At 33.9% G+C, this 17,838-nt stretch overlaps 1 protein-coding gene across 1 annotated transcript in view; it reads left to right on the top strand.

Annotated features, from left to right (window-relative positions):
• Positions 1-327: 327 nt before the first annotated feature.
• Positions 328-17,838, top strand: part of LOC129225991 (retinol dehydrogenase 13-like) — a 36,305-nt gene continuing 18,794 nt past the window's right edge. Inside the window, exon 1 of the mRNA XM_054860563.1 lies at positions 328-551. Within this exon, the coding sequence (XP_054716538.1) occupies positions 434-551 (118 nt within the window). The 5' untranslated portion in view covers positions 328-433. The remainder of the gene's footprint in view (positions 552-17,838) is intronic.

The raw sequence follows: 17,838 nt of genomic DNA, 5'->3' as shown, positions 1-17,838 counted from the left end.
CTGGCAGAGGGTGCTGGCGGGAAAATAAAATGATAGGAATTCAAAACAGTCAAATAAGAACAATAAGCAATCGTGATTGCTCAAAAAAAAAAAAAAAAAAAAAAACCACACACACACACACATTTTCATTTTTTCCGTAACTTAATAAGAATGCGTAACATCCGAAACTTTCTTCGCCATGCATTATTCATCTCATCATTCTCCATAACACATTCTGTTCGGTAAACCAAAACGACCTATTTCGCGACGTCGCACGAGCGTATTCCTAGCGAGTTTCTGACCCTTCGGTAAAAACAACCCTTTTCTCTTGCCTCGCGGCGGGAAGTCAAGGACGGGTCGGGTCACTTCTCTCTGCTTACTTTTAAAACTAACTCGTCTTCGATCATTTCAAATTTGGGATTCTGTGATCGCGAAATCTCTTTTGTTTGGTGCCATGGCATCGGAGGATGGCAAGGAATACCATTTGCAAGACGTCCCCTTGCACGGTGAGGATATCGTTGCTGGAAGCGAGCAGATCGAATCGGATTCGAATACCACGTGTTGTGCCCCAGGTAAGTCCCTTTCTTTTTGCTTCTTTATAGGCAGGGGTGCCCCGAAGTTAAAGATTTTTGGGAGGGTAAAAATTATCAATTTGCCGAACTGAATTCCAAATTTTGCTGAATGATGATAATTCACCGAATCGTTAGACAAATTTTTGTCGAAAAAGGACATTTTTGAAATGTCCCATTGACCTTCTATATGCAAGGGCGGATTCAGGGGAGGGTCAAAGGGTCAGCTGACTCCCCTGTGACAAGAATTTCCCTGGAATTATTATTTAACTTCAGTTTTTTCGATCCAAAAAACAGTACTTGGAATTGAGTTTAACATTTTTTTCTTTTTAGCCTACTTTCCCAGTAAAAGTCAGAGAAAGAAGAAAAAAGCATGAAAGAAGGCTTAATGCATCTTAAAAATATCCCGAAAAAAAAAAAAAATAAATAAAATAAAAAAAAAAAATAAATAAATAAATAAATAAATAAAATAATTAAATAAATATTGAAAAATTAAAAATTGGAAAGTAGGGTATTGAGATGGGGAAAAATGTCTGTCGGTCTGTCTGTCTGTCCCCCCCCTAATAACTTTTGAATGAATAGTCCGATTCGGAAAAACTTTTTTTTGTTCGAAAGATCTCGGCGAGGACACCTCGTTCCCAAATTTCACTTTTTGATTTGAATTATTTTTTGTTCAATTTTGAACAGTTCAAAAAAACTTAACATTAGCGCCTACGGGGAAATTCAAGGCAATTCCGAACTGTGAGGCGAATTTGCTTCAAACAAGCTTTGTAGCAAAAAGATTTTGATGAAAAACTTGTATATAAAATATCTTTTTGATTTGAACAATTTTCCGTTCAATTTTGAACAGTTCAAATCCCTTAACAATAGCGCCTACGGGGAAACTGAAAGTCAATGTAGATTCCGCACTTGAAGGCGGACTTACTTCAAACACATTTTGTTCTAAATAACTCTTGACGCCAAACTCCAGACTTCGACTCCGAGAATTTAGGGGCACTTGACTCCGATTCCGACTCCTGTGCCCGACAATTAATCGGACTCCGACTCCCCGACTTCGACTCTGACTTCGTAGTTTTGGCAAAAATTTATATACGGATGACAAATGACTGACTCCGATTCTTAAATATTCGACTCCGATTCCTTTCAGGGGCGGACTGGCCACGTGTGAGATGTGGAAAATTCCACATGGGCCGTCCTTAACTCGGGCCGTTTTCTGTGCATTCAATGTGTACGTACCGTTTTCCTCAATTTTATTTAAAAAAAAAAGTTCTTAGCTAGGACGGCCGTTCTTGTGTCGAGGACGAAAGCCAGAAATGCTCTTTGGGTCTTTTTGGGTGGGGGAGGGGGAGGGGAGAGGAGCACGGCCGCTCCTTGCCTGTATTACCGTATCTTGTTACGTAGGGAAAACGAAACAATGTCTTTGTTGGGTGGTCTTCGAAGCGAAGCCTTCAGGGTCCATGGGTATCTCTCGTATCTGTTCGGGATTGATGTTTCCTGGAATTCTGGTAAGGAGTTTTATTGGGGGTGGGGATCTTTTTTTGTGGCCATCTGAGACGATCTGAGACTGTCTGGGAAAAGATTACATTGAACCTTTTTCTAATGAAATAATTGAAAGGCGCCATCCTAAGAATAGAATATATAGGAGCAAAACGTCTGCTAAAAAGCTTTTTTTCCCCTTTTCATCCTTCATTTTTTTTTGTTATGTTTCCCAGCACTTTGCAAAAGATAGATCCATGACTTTCTCAACCAATTAGATAATTTTGAGATCACCTCAATTTCTTCTCCGAGGAAAAAAACGAGTCATTTGTTATACACCGTGTTGACTGCTCAATGGGATTGCATGTGTTTTAAATCCAACGGTGACAAGAATCTTTTTTAGGTAAGTTTAATATTTTTAATCATCATGTGTTTTTTTATTTTATTTATTTATTTATTTTATTTATTTATTTTTTTGTCATCAGCACTTTAAATAATAAGAACTTGAACTATCGGTTATAATTATAACAACTTGACGGTTTTACACAAAAATGGGTCAACCCACCAAGCAGTACTTTTGAGTAAATTGAGTTCTAAGCTGAACTTCATAGAACATAGATGGCATATTAATTCAGAATTTGGCTTAAATCGACTTTGTATCCCCGTAGTGTATCAGTTTATCTGCCAACCTATGTGAATAACTTATTATTTTTTTGAAAATTTTTGTTGGATAACTCATTTTTGTATAACACCGTCCAATTCATCTATTTTCGTTTCGCAAAAATAAAATTCACAAAAGTACAAACAGTATAAATATTTAAAACAGTGATTTCCAACATTTTTTTATCTGTCGCCCCCCTTACCTTTTTCCTTGAAAAAAGCAAATTTTAGAACAACGTAAAATCGATATTAGGTATTTTTTGCATACAGTGAAACCTGTGTAACTTGACCACTCGCGGTGCAGTACTTTGGTGGTCAACTTAGACCGGTGGTCAGCTTATAAAGGACAGTAATGATTTTTTGAAATATTTTTTGTCATTCCTCGCACCTTGTATTCATTTTTCGAGGAATTCACCCTTATTACTCTTTCTGTTCAACTAACTTTCATTGTTTAACATTATTGAAAGTGAAACCATAATTAAAAATACTATTCAAATAGTTTTGTTTTTTCCTTGTTTTAAACTATATTAGACACCGTAGTTTTAGAAATTCCATACGTGCCAGCTAATTTTCTCTGGCTTTCTCCTTTTTCAATTCATTTGAATATTTCATACTCTTTATTAATTTCAAGTTCAACTAACTTTCTTTTTGAAGCCTTTTTATGTAACACTTATAGCACAAATAGCAACAACCTCGACTCTCTCAGTTCATGAAGGCAAAATTAAAATGTCAATGGGACTAATGGCCCTAGAAATAGAAGAAAAAAAAGAAAAAAAAACTAGCATTAAAACTTATTAACTTTACAAATAGACACTGCTGGCCACTAGGGAAATGCCCCACCCATTTTGTTGCAGAGGGCCCAAAATGTACAGATCCGGGCCTTAGCACAATTCCAGTATTACCACAACCTATTGCAACTGAAAGAAAACACTTTGTACTTTTCTACTGACACCTATTTTTATTGAACAAAGTACGAAGAACTATCTCAAATAGAACAACAAATGAAAAACAAGTTTGGAGAATAAAGAGCAGCATAAGCTGTATGCTGCTGTTTAGTTAGTAAAATGCTAGTCCATCATCAAAGCATAAAAACATTCTTGGAAAGCTATCAAATAATAATAATAATAATACAACAATAATAAATTAATTCATAATAAAATAATTTACTGAAGAAATTTTTAAAAATAAACCAAGTGGTAAACATACAAAGGGTTTTTTACAATACTCCAAACCAAATTTGGTGTACATTAGTGGTCAAGATAGATAGGTGGTCAAGTTACAGAGGTTTTCCTTCATTATATAAGATAGGACTAATTCCTTTCCTGACAAAAGAGATCAACATAGACAGGTGGTCAACTTACAAGGGTGGTCAACTTTACAGGTTTTACTGTACTTAATTTTAATTTAAAGACTAAATACTGTACCAATTTTATCCACTTATTGTTGCACACATTTTTTATGTTTTTTTTTTCAAGAGTAATTAATTTTTGAAGCGAGATAATAAACTGAGATTATTAATGTACTTTTCAAAGACAGCAGAACATTTTTCCTTTTTTGTTGGTATAAAATTTAGGATTTGGAAGAATAAAAAACTTCGGCAGTTTAAACTTGAAGGAAAAAAAAAAGAAGAGAGAGAGAATGTTTTGTTCCTGTATCCAGAACCTGCTCTGAGTACAATTCGTCTGCTTGTCCAAGATATGAGAATGTGCATGGCCCTCCTGAACTTAATTCATTTCTTTTTTAAACTCATGATTTTTTGTCTAAACTCTGGACTATCAATTTTGCATACGTTTTCACTTTCAATATTTGCTGTTTTGTTTCAATTTTTAAATTCTTATGATTTATGTTTATTATTATTAATAAACACAAATCATTAGAACTTAAAAATTGAAAAAATATAACGATTTATGTTTATTACTTATGTTTATTATTATTATTATTATTATCATTGAAATTTTTGTTAGTTGAACGTTCATTGCCCCCTGGAGGAACCAAATCAACCTTTTGGGGGTAATCGCTTCAGGTTGGAAACCACTGATTTAAAATATATTGGATATTTCACTTGATTAGAAATAAAAACAAAATATCCTTTTCATAACGTTCTCTTAGAGACTTAATTTTAAAATGAATATCAACTTAAAATTTTACTTGACAATCAGCAATTATGCTATAGAATTTGTAATTCGTATTGAAAGTTATCCATAAACTTTTATGTGATTTGTTTTGACTTTTAAAGAGAAAATGTCTTACAATTTTAGATACATCTATTTAATTCATGAATATAACACGGATTGTTTTTACATTTAGCTTTAAATTTTATGACGTAGTAACATTCCTGAAGTAAATTTCAGTTTTGCTGTTAAATAAACAAATTAGTTAAAGAAAAAAAAAAAAAAAAAACAGAGAGAGAAAGTGAGGAAGGGGTTACGCTACAGTAACCAATCATAATTTCCTATATTAGTTGGTGTTTTATTTTGCGTATAAGCAATCTTAATGAATTCTTAAAACAGATTAATAAAGTGTAAGTCTAAAGAAGCTCAGCTGGCTCAGCACTTATAAATTGAATCAATACCAGCAACTACAGTGATTTATCATTATAAATAATGTCTTCCCGATTTTTAAAGCAGAAATACATTAAACAAAATCCAATTTATCCCCCCACCCCCTCATCTATGAGAGGGATGAGGAACCATTTCGCACTGAATAAATTGAAAGCCACATGCAATCTCAGAACTAGGCATTAAAAAAAATAAATAAATAAATAAAAGGTGCGGCTATATGAGAAGAACTTTTTCTCGTCAATACTTTTTCATTCTGTAAAAATTACGGATTGCGATAAAGAAGTTTAAAGTTTCAAAACTAATTTAAAAAACGTCTTTGAAGTTGTATATTTCGTTTTGGCATTTAAAAATAAATTACCTTTTACAATACTATTTATGATAAAAATTGAAACTAATAAGTTTAGGTACATTAGGATGTCTTCTTATGTAAAATGGAAAATAAGACACCATTGATTGATATGAAAATTAAAAATGAAAATATTTTAAAAGATTTTGAGTTTACAGCGTTTAATAGATTTAATACGATTTTTAAAATTTATTATTTGTAATTCGAGCATTAAAGTTGTTTCTAAAGAACAAATCCGAACATTGCACGTCAGCTTTTCCCAGCAACCTTTACTTTTGCTCTAAAATTTTCCAGTTGCTGTATTTGTGTTTTAATGTTCATAAAACACTACTGCATTAAAAAAAAAGGACACTCGTGTGGAATATGCGCAGGACAATGTCCATTACCAAAACAAAGAAAGAAAAAAGTATATGGCTTAAAGCTTCAACGGGTCTAAGTTGCCTTACTTTCCATAAAATTCTTAGTTGTTTAAGAATTGTTCTAAAGTATCTAAAAAATTTAAGTATTTGTGTCTGAAATTTTTCATTTTTTTTCACTACCTAAAAGTTTTCATTGTTTTGCAAACGAATTTTTGAAATAAAAACGCTAAATTTGGCTCCTAGTTTGGCTTTATATTTAATTATCAAGAATATTTTTTTTATGTTTAATATTAGTTTCTGTGGTGCATTTTAAATTTAAGAATTTAATATTTATGTTTACAATTGTTTGCATACTTGCATATTCGGCACAATATATGCATCACCAAGAGTTCACCGCCTTGTTTTTAAATAATTTCAGTAAAAAAAATTAATTCAAAAAAGAAAATATATTAGTTTTACTAATTATGATTGTTGTGTATGTAATTCAAGTAATTCAATTTCAACTTATCACAGGTATGTAATCTAGATCTTGAAATTGCATTTTAATTTGAATTAGTTTTTTGTTTTATACGAACAAAATCAAGTATAAAGGAAAGAAAAAAAAAACATTGTTAATTCTTTTTTTTTTAATTTAACAGTTTTTTGGAACATTAAAATAATTATTTAGACAAATGACACTCAATTCATTAACGCAAAAAATGTTGTCTGCGCAAAAAAAAAGTTTGTTAAAACGTAAACATTAAAGGTTTTTATTATTTCTTCTCTCTTAACATTTAATTACACATGGATCATTGGTTACAACTTATTCAAAGTTTCTATTTATTATTTAAGATATGATATCATTTAAAGCGTATAAGACGGAAATATTTCCTCATCCGATCTTCTCTGCCTATTTTTATTTTTTATTTTTATTGCACTAAAATTTTCCTGAAAATGTTTTCCAAATTGTGTTTTGATTTAACTTCCGCCCCCTCTTACTGCTGATTCGTATTACTTACAACAATAAGATTACAACTTATGCATTAAAAGATTATCTTATTGCCTCAAAACATGTGTTGCAATATTTTTTTTTTGAAATGTTTGTGTTTGTTACACAGTACGTTTACTAATTGTTTCCACACAAAGGTTTTACATCAGAATTACGCGTGCTTCAATTTTCTGCTAAGGACTACATATGTTGTTCTATACTGGATGCTCTAATGATTCAAAAATAATGATAACAATAAAACACTTTATAAAATGAAATTTCAATGCTTTTAGGCTAATTTTATAATGATTTACCCAAGAACTATTGAAATAAATAGCATTTTAAAGCAGAAACAAGCTATAAATTTTAATTATTTGCTAAGAATTATTCATTAGTTTGAATACGTACAATACAATTTTAAGAAAAGACTTAAAAAAAAAAAAGAGTTTTTTCTAAAGGGTACCGCTCATGGCAATAGTACCGCTCATCCGTAAATAGTACCGCTCATGGCAATATGAGGTAGTGAGAAGCAAGGGATGCAAGAGGAGAAATTGAAACTTTGGAGATAACCAGTACAAATGGTAGGTGGACCCCTCCTCTGTCTTGGGGCAAGAGATAGTACTAGCAACCCTGGTAGGTGCCGCTGTACAGCATGATTTAGAAAAAATTCAATGAAAGCCTACCTAGGATGTAATCTTTATACGAGTTTTACTCAAAACTTGAAAATGTCTACTTACACCCTTTTACTTCTCACTGCCTCAAATGTATTACGTTTTATTTAAAATAAGATTTTTATTCGCTTTTACATAAACGAAATACTCTTAAATGCGGATTTTCAAAGAAGCCACAAGTTTTCACAGAGGTTTTTTATTGCGTAGAGCAATTTAAGCTTGCAAATATTTTTGAGAAAGTTCGATCCTTGAAATATCATCTGTATATAATGGGCGTTTGCTGTATGCTTGGTTTAAATCAATCTGCCCACTAGTTTGCTTGAAATGAAAAGTTAAATAAGGATTTCTGAAAAAAAAAAAAAAATCTTGGTATTTCAGCGGGGGGTGGGGGGGAGAGAGGTGAGGGGGGGCTGGGGGGGGGAGGAACCTTTTATATTTTTGGAAAAAACACACTAGAAACTTTTTAGGTTTGGAAAACTACAGCCAAACTTTTTTGGATGGGGCCGGCATGAATTTCTTTTCCACATTAAAAGTTTAGGGCCAGTCCGCCCCTGATTCCTTTATCTCAAAATGAGATTGAATCCGAATCCGACTCCGCAGCTATGGTTTTAACTGTGAAATAATTATTGTTGATATGACTTGTTTTTATTTTTACGCTAAAGTTACAATTTAGGTACTCAGTTTTCGGCGAATAAACTCGAAGTCATTTATTACATTTACATTAAGATATGCGCAGACGATTTTTTTTTTTTTTTTTTGACAAAGAAAATTATTTCTGTAAGTGTACATTTTATTGTTTTTTTTTTTTTTTTTTTTTGTTTTGGTAAGTGCATTAATTCATTTAAAATAATGTTTTTGGCAACAAGGGAAAAAGAAACGATTTTTTTTTTTTTTTTTTTTTTTGATATCATATATTCATTTTAATGAGCTTATTAAATTCAATTATTATTCTTTCGTTTTGAAAGCTGTTAAAGATTTTTTTTATGAAAAAAAGTGTATTAGCTGCTTTGTTTAAAAGTTGCTTCAATTTTATTTGTTCGTTTTTTTTTTTTAGATGAGTGAGTAATATTTTATTCCTAGAAATCAGCTTAAAGTATTTTAAAAATATGTTTGAAAAAATTTGTGATTTTAGCTATTTTTGAGATTATTGATCAGGTACTAGAAAGTAGTATGGGTATACGGGAAAGTAGGCTCGTCTAGTTCTAGACAGAACTTCTTGTTTTGCTTGGCTCTGTAAGGTATATCTTCTCAGTGCGTCATAATCCACAGGATTGACTGGTTTTGCTTATTGGGCTACTGCTATTTTGAGTTTTTTGTTCCTTTTCAAAAGAACAATCATCTTTAATGAGCTTGACGTATTTTCAGACTACTCTTTCACCTAGAACCACATGTGTGTTTGTAAATGCTTTTTGCATCTATTTCATAGCTGTCATAGCTGAAATCTCATTGCTCTCACGTGACCAGCCTATTTGCCTTAAGAAATATGACTTTTGATGAAAATGTGAGGGACTATGATTACAAGATGCAGGTTGCGCCATTGAAACATTTAGGGGAAGAAGGTGTAATTTGAAAGGGTTATAATCTATTTTTTGGGGAGGGGGGTGCACCATAGCATATGAAGGGTGCATCATAGCATATGAGGGCTGCTCCATAGCATATGAGAGGTGCACCATCCCCTGCTTAACTGATATACTTTTGCGTAAGAGAACGCTGGCCATTGAAACTTTACCCCCCTTACAAAAATTTCTGGATCCGCCCTTGCTTCTATGTCTCCCCCTCCCCCCCCCCCCGTTTGTAGGAAGTACAGGGTGAGCACAAACGAAGGATTCGATTTCAAAAAAATCATATTTTTGAAACTACCGCAGATATTATTACAATAAGTGATGCATGAATGTTAAGAGAAATATACAAAGGTTGAGAATCCCCGTTTTAGAAGATATCTAAACTGTCAAATTTCAAGACAGAAACCAAAATACTCTGGCCCCCCCACCCCCCCTAAACAACATCTGAGATTCATCCCCAGGGCCAACGAGAGACCGTGTCAGCTTATAACCAGAAACTAAGGGTCTGACACCTGAGGGGCGGTGCGCATCGAAATAGTATTTGTTGCAGGGGTGGAGGGAGGGGGCTTACTGGGCTCTCGACAAGCCCTGTTCGTCCTTGTTCGGCAGTTTTATGCGGCTAAACGTTCAATACAGCTTTGACCTAGGTCAAGCTTGTTCTGTAAATACGGAAAAAAATATGAATAAATAAATAAAAAAATCGAAGGGCGAAAAAAATTTGAATTTTGACATCTTGTATTCAAATTATATTTTTCGCAATCACGAGTGTGTGTGTGTAGGCGTGTGTGTTTGTGTCTGTGTGCAGGCATGAGTGTGTGTGTGTGTGTGCGTGCGTGCATGTGTGTGCGCGTGCGTGTGTGTATGTGTGCGTATGTGTATGTGTGTGTGTTTGTGTAGGTGTGTACGTATACGTGTGTGCGCGTGTGTGTGTGCGCGCGTGAGTGTGTATGTATACGTTTGTGCGCGTGCGAATGTGTGTGTGCGCGCGTGAGTGTGTATGTATACGTGTGTGCGCGTGTGTGTGTGCGCGCGCGTGAGTGTGTATGTGTGCGCAGATGTGTGCGTATGTGTGTGTATGTGTATGTGTGTGTATGTATGCGTGTGTTAATAGGATATAGACGGACGGTTTTCGCTAGAGGAGCAGAATCGTGAGGTCGGTCGACGGTGGTGCTGTAATAAAATCATAGGAATCCAAAACAGTCAAATGAGAACAATAAGCAATGTGATTGCTCAAAAAGTCATTTATAATAACAGGGGTGCCTATCCTCCCTAAAGGCAATGGCACCCCCCCCCCCCTCTCTTCAAAATCGCGGAACCCCACCTCCAAAAATAAGAGCCCCCCCCCCCTCCAAAAATGAGAAAAATGCCCTTCAAAACAACCCCCTTTAAAAGTTTCTGTGCCGTATTAGTTATTAGTTCAGTGCCGTTAGTCTGCGCCATATGACCCCCCCCCCCCCACCTGGTGGGCACCCCTGATAATAATACAAGTCGGCGTGGGTCCTCTCTAGCCTCAGGGCCCTGTGCGGCTGCACGGACTGCGCAGCCCTGGAGCCGCCCCTGGTCAAAACGGTATTGCGATGGTAAGCCAACTAACTACCAAACGGCACGAACTTGAGGGTCACGGATTCGGACAAAATTCAAGATACATGTCCATTCCCACTAGGTATGAGCCCAGGTAACGCGGTTTGACTGCATAGGCCCTAGTTCAGCTGCAACGGGGGTCCAAAGATGGTAGTTTGGGTCCAGAAATACAATGGAGTTTCCTTCAGAATTACAATCTTTACAACTTTTTTCCGCTATTGTACTGCAGTATGAGCCATTTGTATGCACATACCTTTGAATTAATTACTTTGAATACTAGTTTTCAAAAGGTGTTTCTCAAATTAAAATTGGATACTACTTTTAATTTCAATATTTTGAATGCCGAAATAACGTAGTTACAGGATATTTATCGTTTGCAAAGAAAACTAATTATTTCGTTTTATATTAATCGTCTGCTAGTAAAAAGTATTTATCGTTTGCTAATTGAAACATTTATTGGATATTTATCGTCGGCTATCATACATGTTCTACAACGATAAGCAAAAAATGGGAGAGGGGGAAAAGCTCTAATTTATTTTTGTCCCAACCCGTGACCCTCAAGGTCGTGCCGTTTGGTCGTAAGCTCCAATACTTTTCCCTTTTCAAATACGCACTGACACTTGCAAGATCAAAAGCAAAGTTACTCGACCCGAACTCATCGATAAAGTTTAGAAATGGAAAGAAATGTCAATTCATCTTCTTTTTTTTTGGAACTTCTTGGTTTCTTTTTTTTGTTTTATTTCAATTATTTTCCCTTTTGAAAGACAGGGCAGCTGCCCCGTATAAGGTGCTTTACTCTACCTGCATCTCCATCCTCTTCTTTTTAACAGAACTTTGTAGAAAGGATTCTCTTTTAAATTTCGAATATTTTGCTGTTATTGTGTTTGCGTTCAGGAAAACTGATGTAAATTGCGATATAATAATACGATCAAAACTTGTTTCTACGACATGTGTTTTAATGATTCTTCAATAAGCTCATTTCTTCTTTAAATTGAATTTGAGGAAATAATGAAAAGAAAGATAAGGAAATTACTCGGTATTTTTAACAATGAACTTTCCTTTCCGTTATCAACAGTTATTTTCCTTTTCCAACTTTCTCTTTCTCCCTCTCCTCTCTCAAAAGCGTTTATGTTCAATAGTTATTCGCTACTCGATTTTCTTCCAGGCAGAGCTCGCTGTCTTGTCTTGGCGAGAAGGGGACGCGTAGTGGCGTAGCGATAAATTTTTCAGGGGAGGGGGGGAGGGTCTGGGTCATAGTAAAAATTTTCGAAGTTAAAGGCCGAAAAGCGCATTTTTAGGCCCTTGCATGTGTGTTCATCACTGGCGGCTCGTGAGAGGGGCCGCAGGCCCTCTCCTTTTTTTCAGACAATTATTTATAACTTTTTATTTATTTCCTTTTTTGTGTGTGTACGTGCTTGAAATTTAAAAAAAAAAGGATTGTACCGTATTTTCCAGCCTATAATACGTGGATTATCCGTTAAAAAAGTAAAATGAGATGCGGATTATCTGTGTCTGTGTGTGTCTCAACACCAACGCATTGAACTTCAATATTTACAGCAGACTTCAGTGTTGCTAGATTGGGGGAAATTTCCCCATTTTGGGGAAATTTGGTGCTCTCCGGGGAAATTTTGGGGAAATGGGTTTTGAGGGGAATTCTTTGGGGAAAAATTTTTTCCTTGGGGGAAAACCCGGGGAAAAAATATTTTTTTCGTATTTAAATTCGCGTCTTGACATCTGGTAGTTACATTGTTTGTATCAAACAGCATTGGTTTAGCTTTGCTCAACTTTATAGAATTCGCATTTCGCATTATGTGGAATATTATGCTACGGAATTCGCATTAATAGTTTTGCGTGAGTAACTAGTTGATACGTGAAACAGGCAAAAATAAGTGTGATGAAGAATGTTCTTAGATAAATATATACAAAAATCATAGTTTAAATGTACATGCAGAAGCAGAGTAAGTAAATGCGAGTAGAAAAAAAAAAATTTGGTTATTTCTTATCAATCGATCAGGCGCTTGTATTTATGACTAGTGTGTGGCACCCACACGACTTTGCTCGTAGTAGAAAATTAAAAAGGTATTTTGGTTCCGCTCTATATTTTTACAAATAATGCATGATGAATTTCTCGCCAATTGGTTTGCCCGCGTCACGATTCCGCATTATGATAACTTGGTAATTTAGTCGTCCATATTATGATAATTTTTCTCGGGAAAATGTTCTTAAAATTAGAATAGAAAAAGAACAAAATCGAATTTTCAAAAAATCGCTTAAAGATGCACACCCCCATGCTACAAACTAATTCTTTGCCGAATTTCATGAAAATCGGTCGAACGGTCTAGGTTCTATGCGCGTCTCAGAGATCCTGACAGAGAGAGAGAGATCCGGACAGAGAGACTTTCTGCTTCATTATTAATAAAAATATAAAAAAGACAAAAGATAAAGAAGACAAAAAAAAAAAAAAAAAAAATGCGAAAATGGGAAGAAAAAAAAAAAGTTGGGGAATTTTATAAGAAAATTTGGCTATTTGGGGGAAAAAAATGTTTTTTCAAGAGACAAAAATATCAGAGGAAGTCGACTCATTTTATGAAAATATTAGTGGAAAAATAGTTTTTAATTTGAGGAATTTTGATAGAAAACATCGCTTTTTGGGGAAAAGTTGGTAGGGAATTGGGGAAATCTGGATTTGACCATCTGGCAACACTGGCAGAATTCGCCGAGACCATTACCCTGCCTGTAGGTTGTTTATTTTACATAGCTTGAATGTTTTTACGCGATTCAGTCTATGTAAAATAAACAACTTCATTTGCACAAGATGAGATCTTTTGCTTTTTCCTTGACTCTTTGCCTTCAAGTAATTAGCGTACTGTAATGACAATTTAGAGAAGAAATCTTTTTTTTTTTTTGAGATTTTTTTTAACATTAGTTTTGAATATACCTTAAAAATTATTACTTCTTCACGTTTTAAATTTAGTTGGTAAAATTGTATGTTAAATCAAAACTTCATTTTTTTTTGCATCGTATTATCCGATGATTATACGCCCCGCCGCGGATTATACGATTTTTTTTTCTTCAGGCCGATTTTAGGACAACAATTTTGAAAAAAATTCCAGGGGAGAGGTCCAGAGCCCCTTCTTGTAAAAATCTCAAAGTTTGTCTACAATTGCGTTTTCGAAACTGCAATTTCGAAAAATTGGAGGGGGTGGGAGTAGGAATTGATTTCTATTTATTTGTCAAAGTTATTTACTACTTACTACACCATCCCCAGTAGGAGAACCCCATATTAAACTAGTTAGAATCTGAAAAATGTCATTATTTCATAAGTCAATTTTAGTTAAAAATTCATAAAAATATGATCCCATTGAAATCCCAACTTGAAACTTTGCACAAATAAAGATAAAATACACACACATTTTTAAGAATTTTTTAAAAAATAAATTATTCATCATACGTTTTCTGAGAAATTTCAGTTTAAAATTTAAATTTCATTTTTTATAAATGAAACTTTTTTTGAAAATAGTCATGTTGCATAGGGTCACCCGGGGTAAAATTTGTATAAAAAACAGCTTTTTTTAATAGCAGAAATATCATGAGATATAATCGTGTTTTTGTTCAACATTCTATACATTGTGTATCTTAGGTCTAATATGGACATAGTTTGTGCTAACTTTTTGCTTTAAATTTAGTGTAAAAGGGTATACCTATTTCACCCCTATGTATACCCATTTTACCCCGTGCTTCGGGGTAAAATGGGTATATGCTGTTTAAAGTTGATCTACACTATACTTCGATTCCGAGTCACAACTAACTACAACTGTATTTATGTCGAGGACTGCATACTAAGTGCCTTGACTCCATTATTTTTTATACCGATAGATGGCAGCACCATCACCGGACCGAACAGTTAATGAGAATTTAGAACTAGACCAGGAGCTAACAGCTACCTGGTGCTAGCACCCCCAGAGGTATCGTTTCACTTGGAAGACATTGAGACCACGAGCATATTTAACGTCCCCCAGTCCCCTTTAATGACGACGGTGGGTCTTCGACCATCGAGGTTCGAACTCAGGACCCTCCGGCCCCGAATCCGACACTCTACCGATCGGGCTACCACGGCACCATCTACACTGTAACTAATGGAGAAAATTTTTTAAAACATGAGTTTAATTGCACTGGAGGATAAAAACTTTAATCCGAAACAACCACAAAAAATATTTACTGAACCAAATTTATGAACAAAAGGTGTATTGGCAACGACTTGTGGTTAGGTAGTATTTTTACAACTTGTGATGCCTGCACAACATCAATGTCATCTTTCTTGGGGAGCACGTAGAATAATTCGGCAGATGATTTTGTAGCATATCTTCTCAGTATATTCAGCTTCAGCTGAGATTTCAGTGATTAAACCCATGAATTTGTGAATAGACTTCTTCCACAAATTTAACAACTGCCTAGTCGAAAATGGATGGGTTTAACAACTAGGAGAACCCCTATTTTCACTTCTACTTTATATTAGTTATTTTATCAATTATTTATCAATTATTGTTACTGTCCGTTTTTTAAATTTATTTAATGTTTATTTATTTGTTTATTTTTTCTGCTTTTATTTGTGTTTTTTGCCTGTTTGTGTACAATCTTGCAGCCACCTGCTCTGTAATTAAAACTTCTCCCACCTTTGTTTGTATTCTTACTTTTTTTTTTGTTAATTTTTCACAGCCTTACCAGTGTTAAAAACGGCTGTGAACCAAGAGGTATAGCAGGAGAAATAAGTTATTCAGTACAACTTTGCTCTGAGGCATGAGGATTCTGTTGTGATTGTGTGTGAGGTTGTACTTAAATTATGTTCTGGGCATAGAGTTAGCTTTAAAAGGAAATTAAAAAGACAGCATATTAGCTATCAATACTTACTATGTTTTATAATGTGTAGCAATGAACCTTATACATAATAAACCTACAGTAATCATGAACTATATCGATAATATTCAAAAAATATAATACCTTTAAGTACTAATCGGCATAAGTTATAGTAATTAAAAACATATAAAACGAATAAGAGCAGAATACTTACTTATAAAACTTTAAAAACATACTTTTTGTTTAAAACATGAACAATATCTAACAGCTGTCTCGCAGAGATAATTTAAGTTTTTTAATCTTCATACATTCAATCAATGTCTTAAACTCGAAAATGTTGGCTATATCCATTTTACTCCGTGCAACTAAAAGTATTATAAAATTTTTTGAAAATATTAAAATTTACTTATTTTTTGAGTTTTCTGTTAGAAAAATTCTTTTTCTGTCAAATCCAAATAAAAAACTTCCGAAACTCTTCCTGTAAATTTTTCTAGAAAGAAGTTTATCACTCACTATAAAGGCATTGTGTTCTCAAAAATAAAACTGTTGCTAAGCCTGGTAAATGAGTTGTTAGATTTTTTTCCCCCCAAGACAAAATGTTGCCAGATGTGTACACATTTCCATCATAATTTTTTACTTTCCAAAAATGTTGTCTAGTAGAATAAAATCAAGAAAAATGCAAAAATACCCGTTTTACCCTGGCTACCCATTTCACCCCGGGTCCCCCTATTCTATTAAACAACAACTAATGTACTTTAAAATGCTTTTTACCAAATCTTTCTATACATATTTGGTGCTGAGTTATCGTCCATTTTATGTTCAAGCATCCATGAAAAAAAGAGGGTTTTTCGAAAAATCAAAGCACCATAAATAAAAAAAAAAATAAAATAGATAAAAATTTAAAAATTTGGACTTTTGATTATCTCGAAGGGTACAAGCGATGAGCCAAATTTCAAAGAAATACTAAAAGGTGAGGGGAAAAATTTCCCAAGTTTTGGATCACTTGACATGGAATCACCCCTTTGCGATGCGATTCGCAACTCCAGCGCTCGAATACGCTACCTTGCGGTGATTTACAAAACTGCCGAAAAAACTAAAGCATTGCCACATTGCGTTCCACGTGTGTCTGTTGACGTAAACACAGACAGTTTGTTCTGAGTATTTATTAACGCAATCGATGTGTCTTAGATTGCTTTCAGCTACAGAAATTGTTTCGTCCCTTAGTAGTATTCTCGAGCTTCTCTAAATAATGTTAGTTTTCTTTATTTCCTTCTAAAATGTGAGTTGATTGAGAAATGGTGACAGCGTTAACACAAGAAAACTCTGGATTAACAAACTTGGATAACATTATACCGGGATAAAAATTTTTATTGTTTTGTTTGAATTTGTAAGAATATCAGTTTTTTTTTTTAAATCTTAAATTAATTTCATTAACCATATTTTACAGCAGCATTTAGTTGGAACAAACAGTATGCAAAATATTTTCTTGAATATATTATCGTAGAACAAAATGAAAAATGTTTAACCGAGAAAGAATTTACTTTATTGCTTTTATTCTCAGCTGGAAGGTTTCGCCAAATTTGTTTAAGGTTATAGTTTTAGTATTGTGCGAGCAAAGTACCCTTGGCGAGATTCTGCATGTTGGTTAAACCATTTTTGATTTTTATCATGAGTGGAATAAAATGGTAGAAAGATTACAGAATTCGATAAGTAAAAAGAAATAATGGTCGATCAAACTGAAAAGAAAACTACCACCATATTTCCGGGAGAATTTTGTTGATTATTTGCATAGCATGACATAATTAAATCATAACTCAGAAATTAGAAACATCGAAACAGAAAATTTTTAAATTAACCGATTTGGGAATTTGAGAGAAATAACTCAGCTACAAATGCAAAACAATAGGCGCTAGCCAAGCAAGGCAAAGATTTATATATAATATAAATCTTTTTATAATAAATCGTAATGTCATATTAAATTTTCTAGCATTAACTGTTATTCTTGTCAGGCCACAATTATTATTTAGTTTTATCAAGAATTGATAAATATCGAATTCAACATCGTGAAAATGGCTGCTTAGAACTACGAACTACGTAGTTTGCATTAATATTTGACGTTTAGTAATTGCTTCTTGAATTCTCATTTATTTCTACGTTACGTGGGCAGAATATCAACAAGACTTTGAAAATTAATTTAAAAAGAATAAAGCAAAAAAAATCATGCATACAAACAAAATTTACTAGGCTTATTAG

This window comes from Uloborus diversus, chromosome 7, assembly GCF_026930045.1.
Source record: "Uloborus diversus isolate 005 chromosome 7, Udiv.v.3.1, whole genome shotgun sequence".
NCBI classification, from domain to species: Eukaryota; Metazoa; Arthropoda; class Arachnida; order Araneae; family Uloboridae; genus Uloborus; species Uloborus diversus.
Note: the sequence above shows the minus strand (reverse complement) of the source record. Positions and strands in the feature narration are given on the sequence as shown.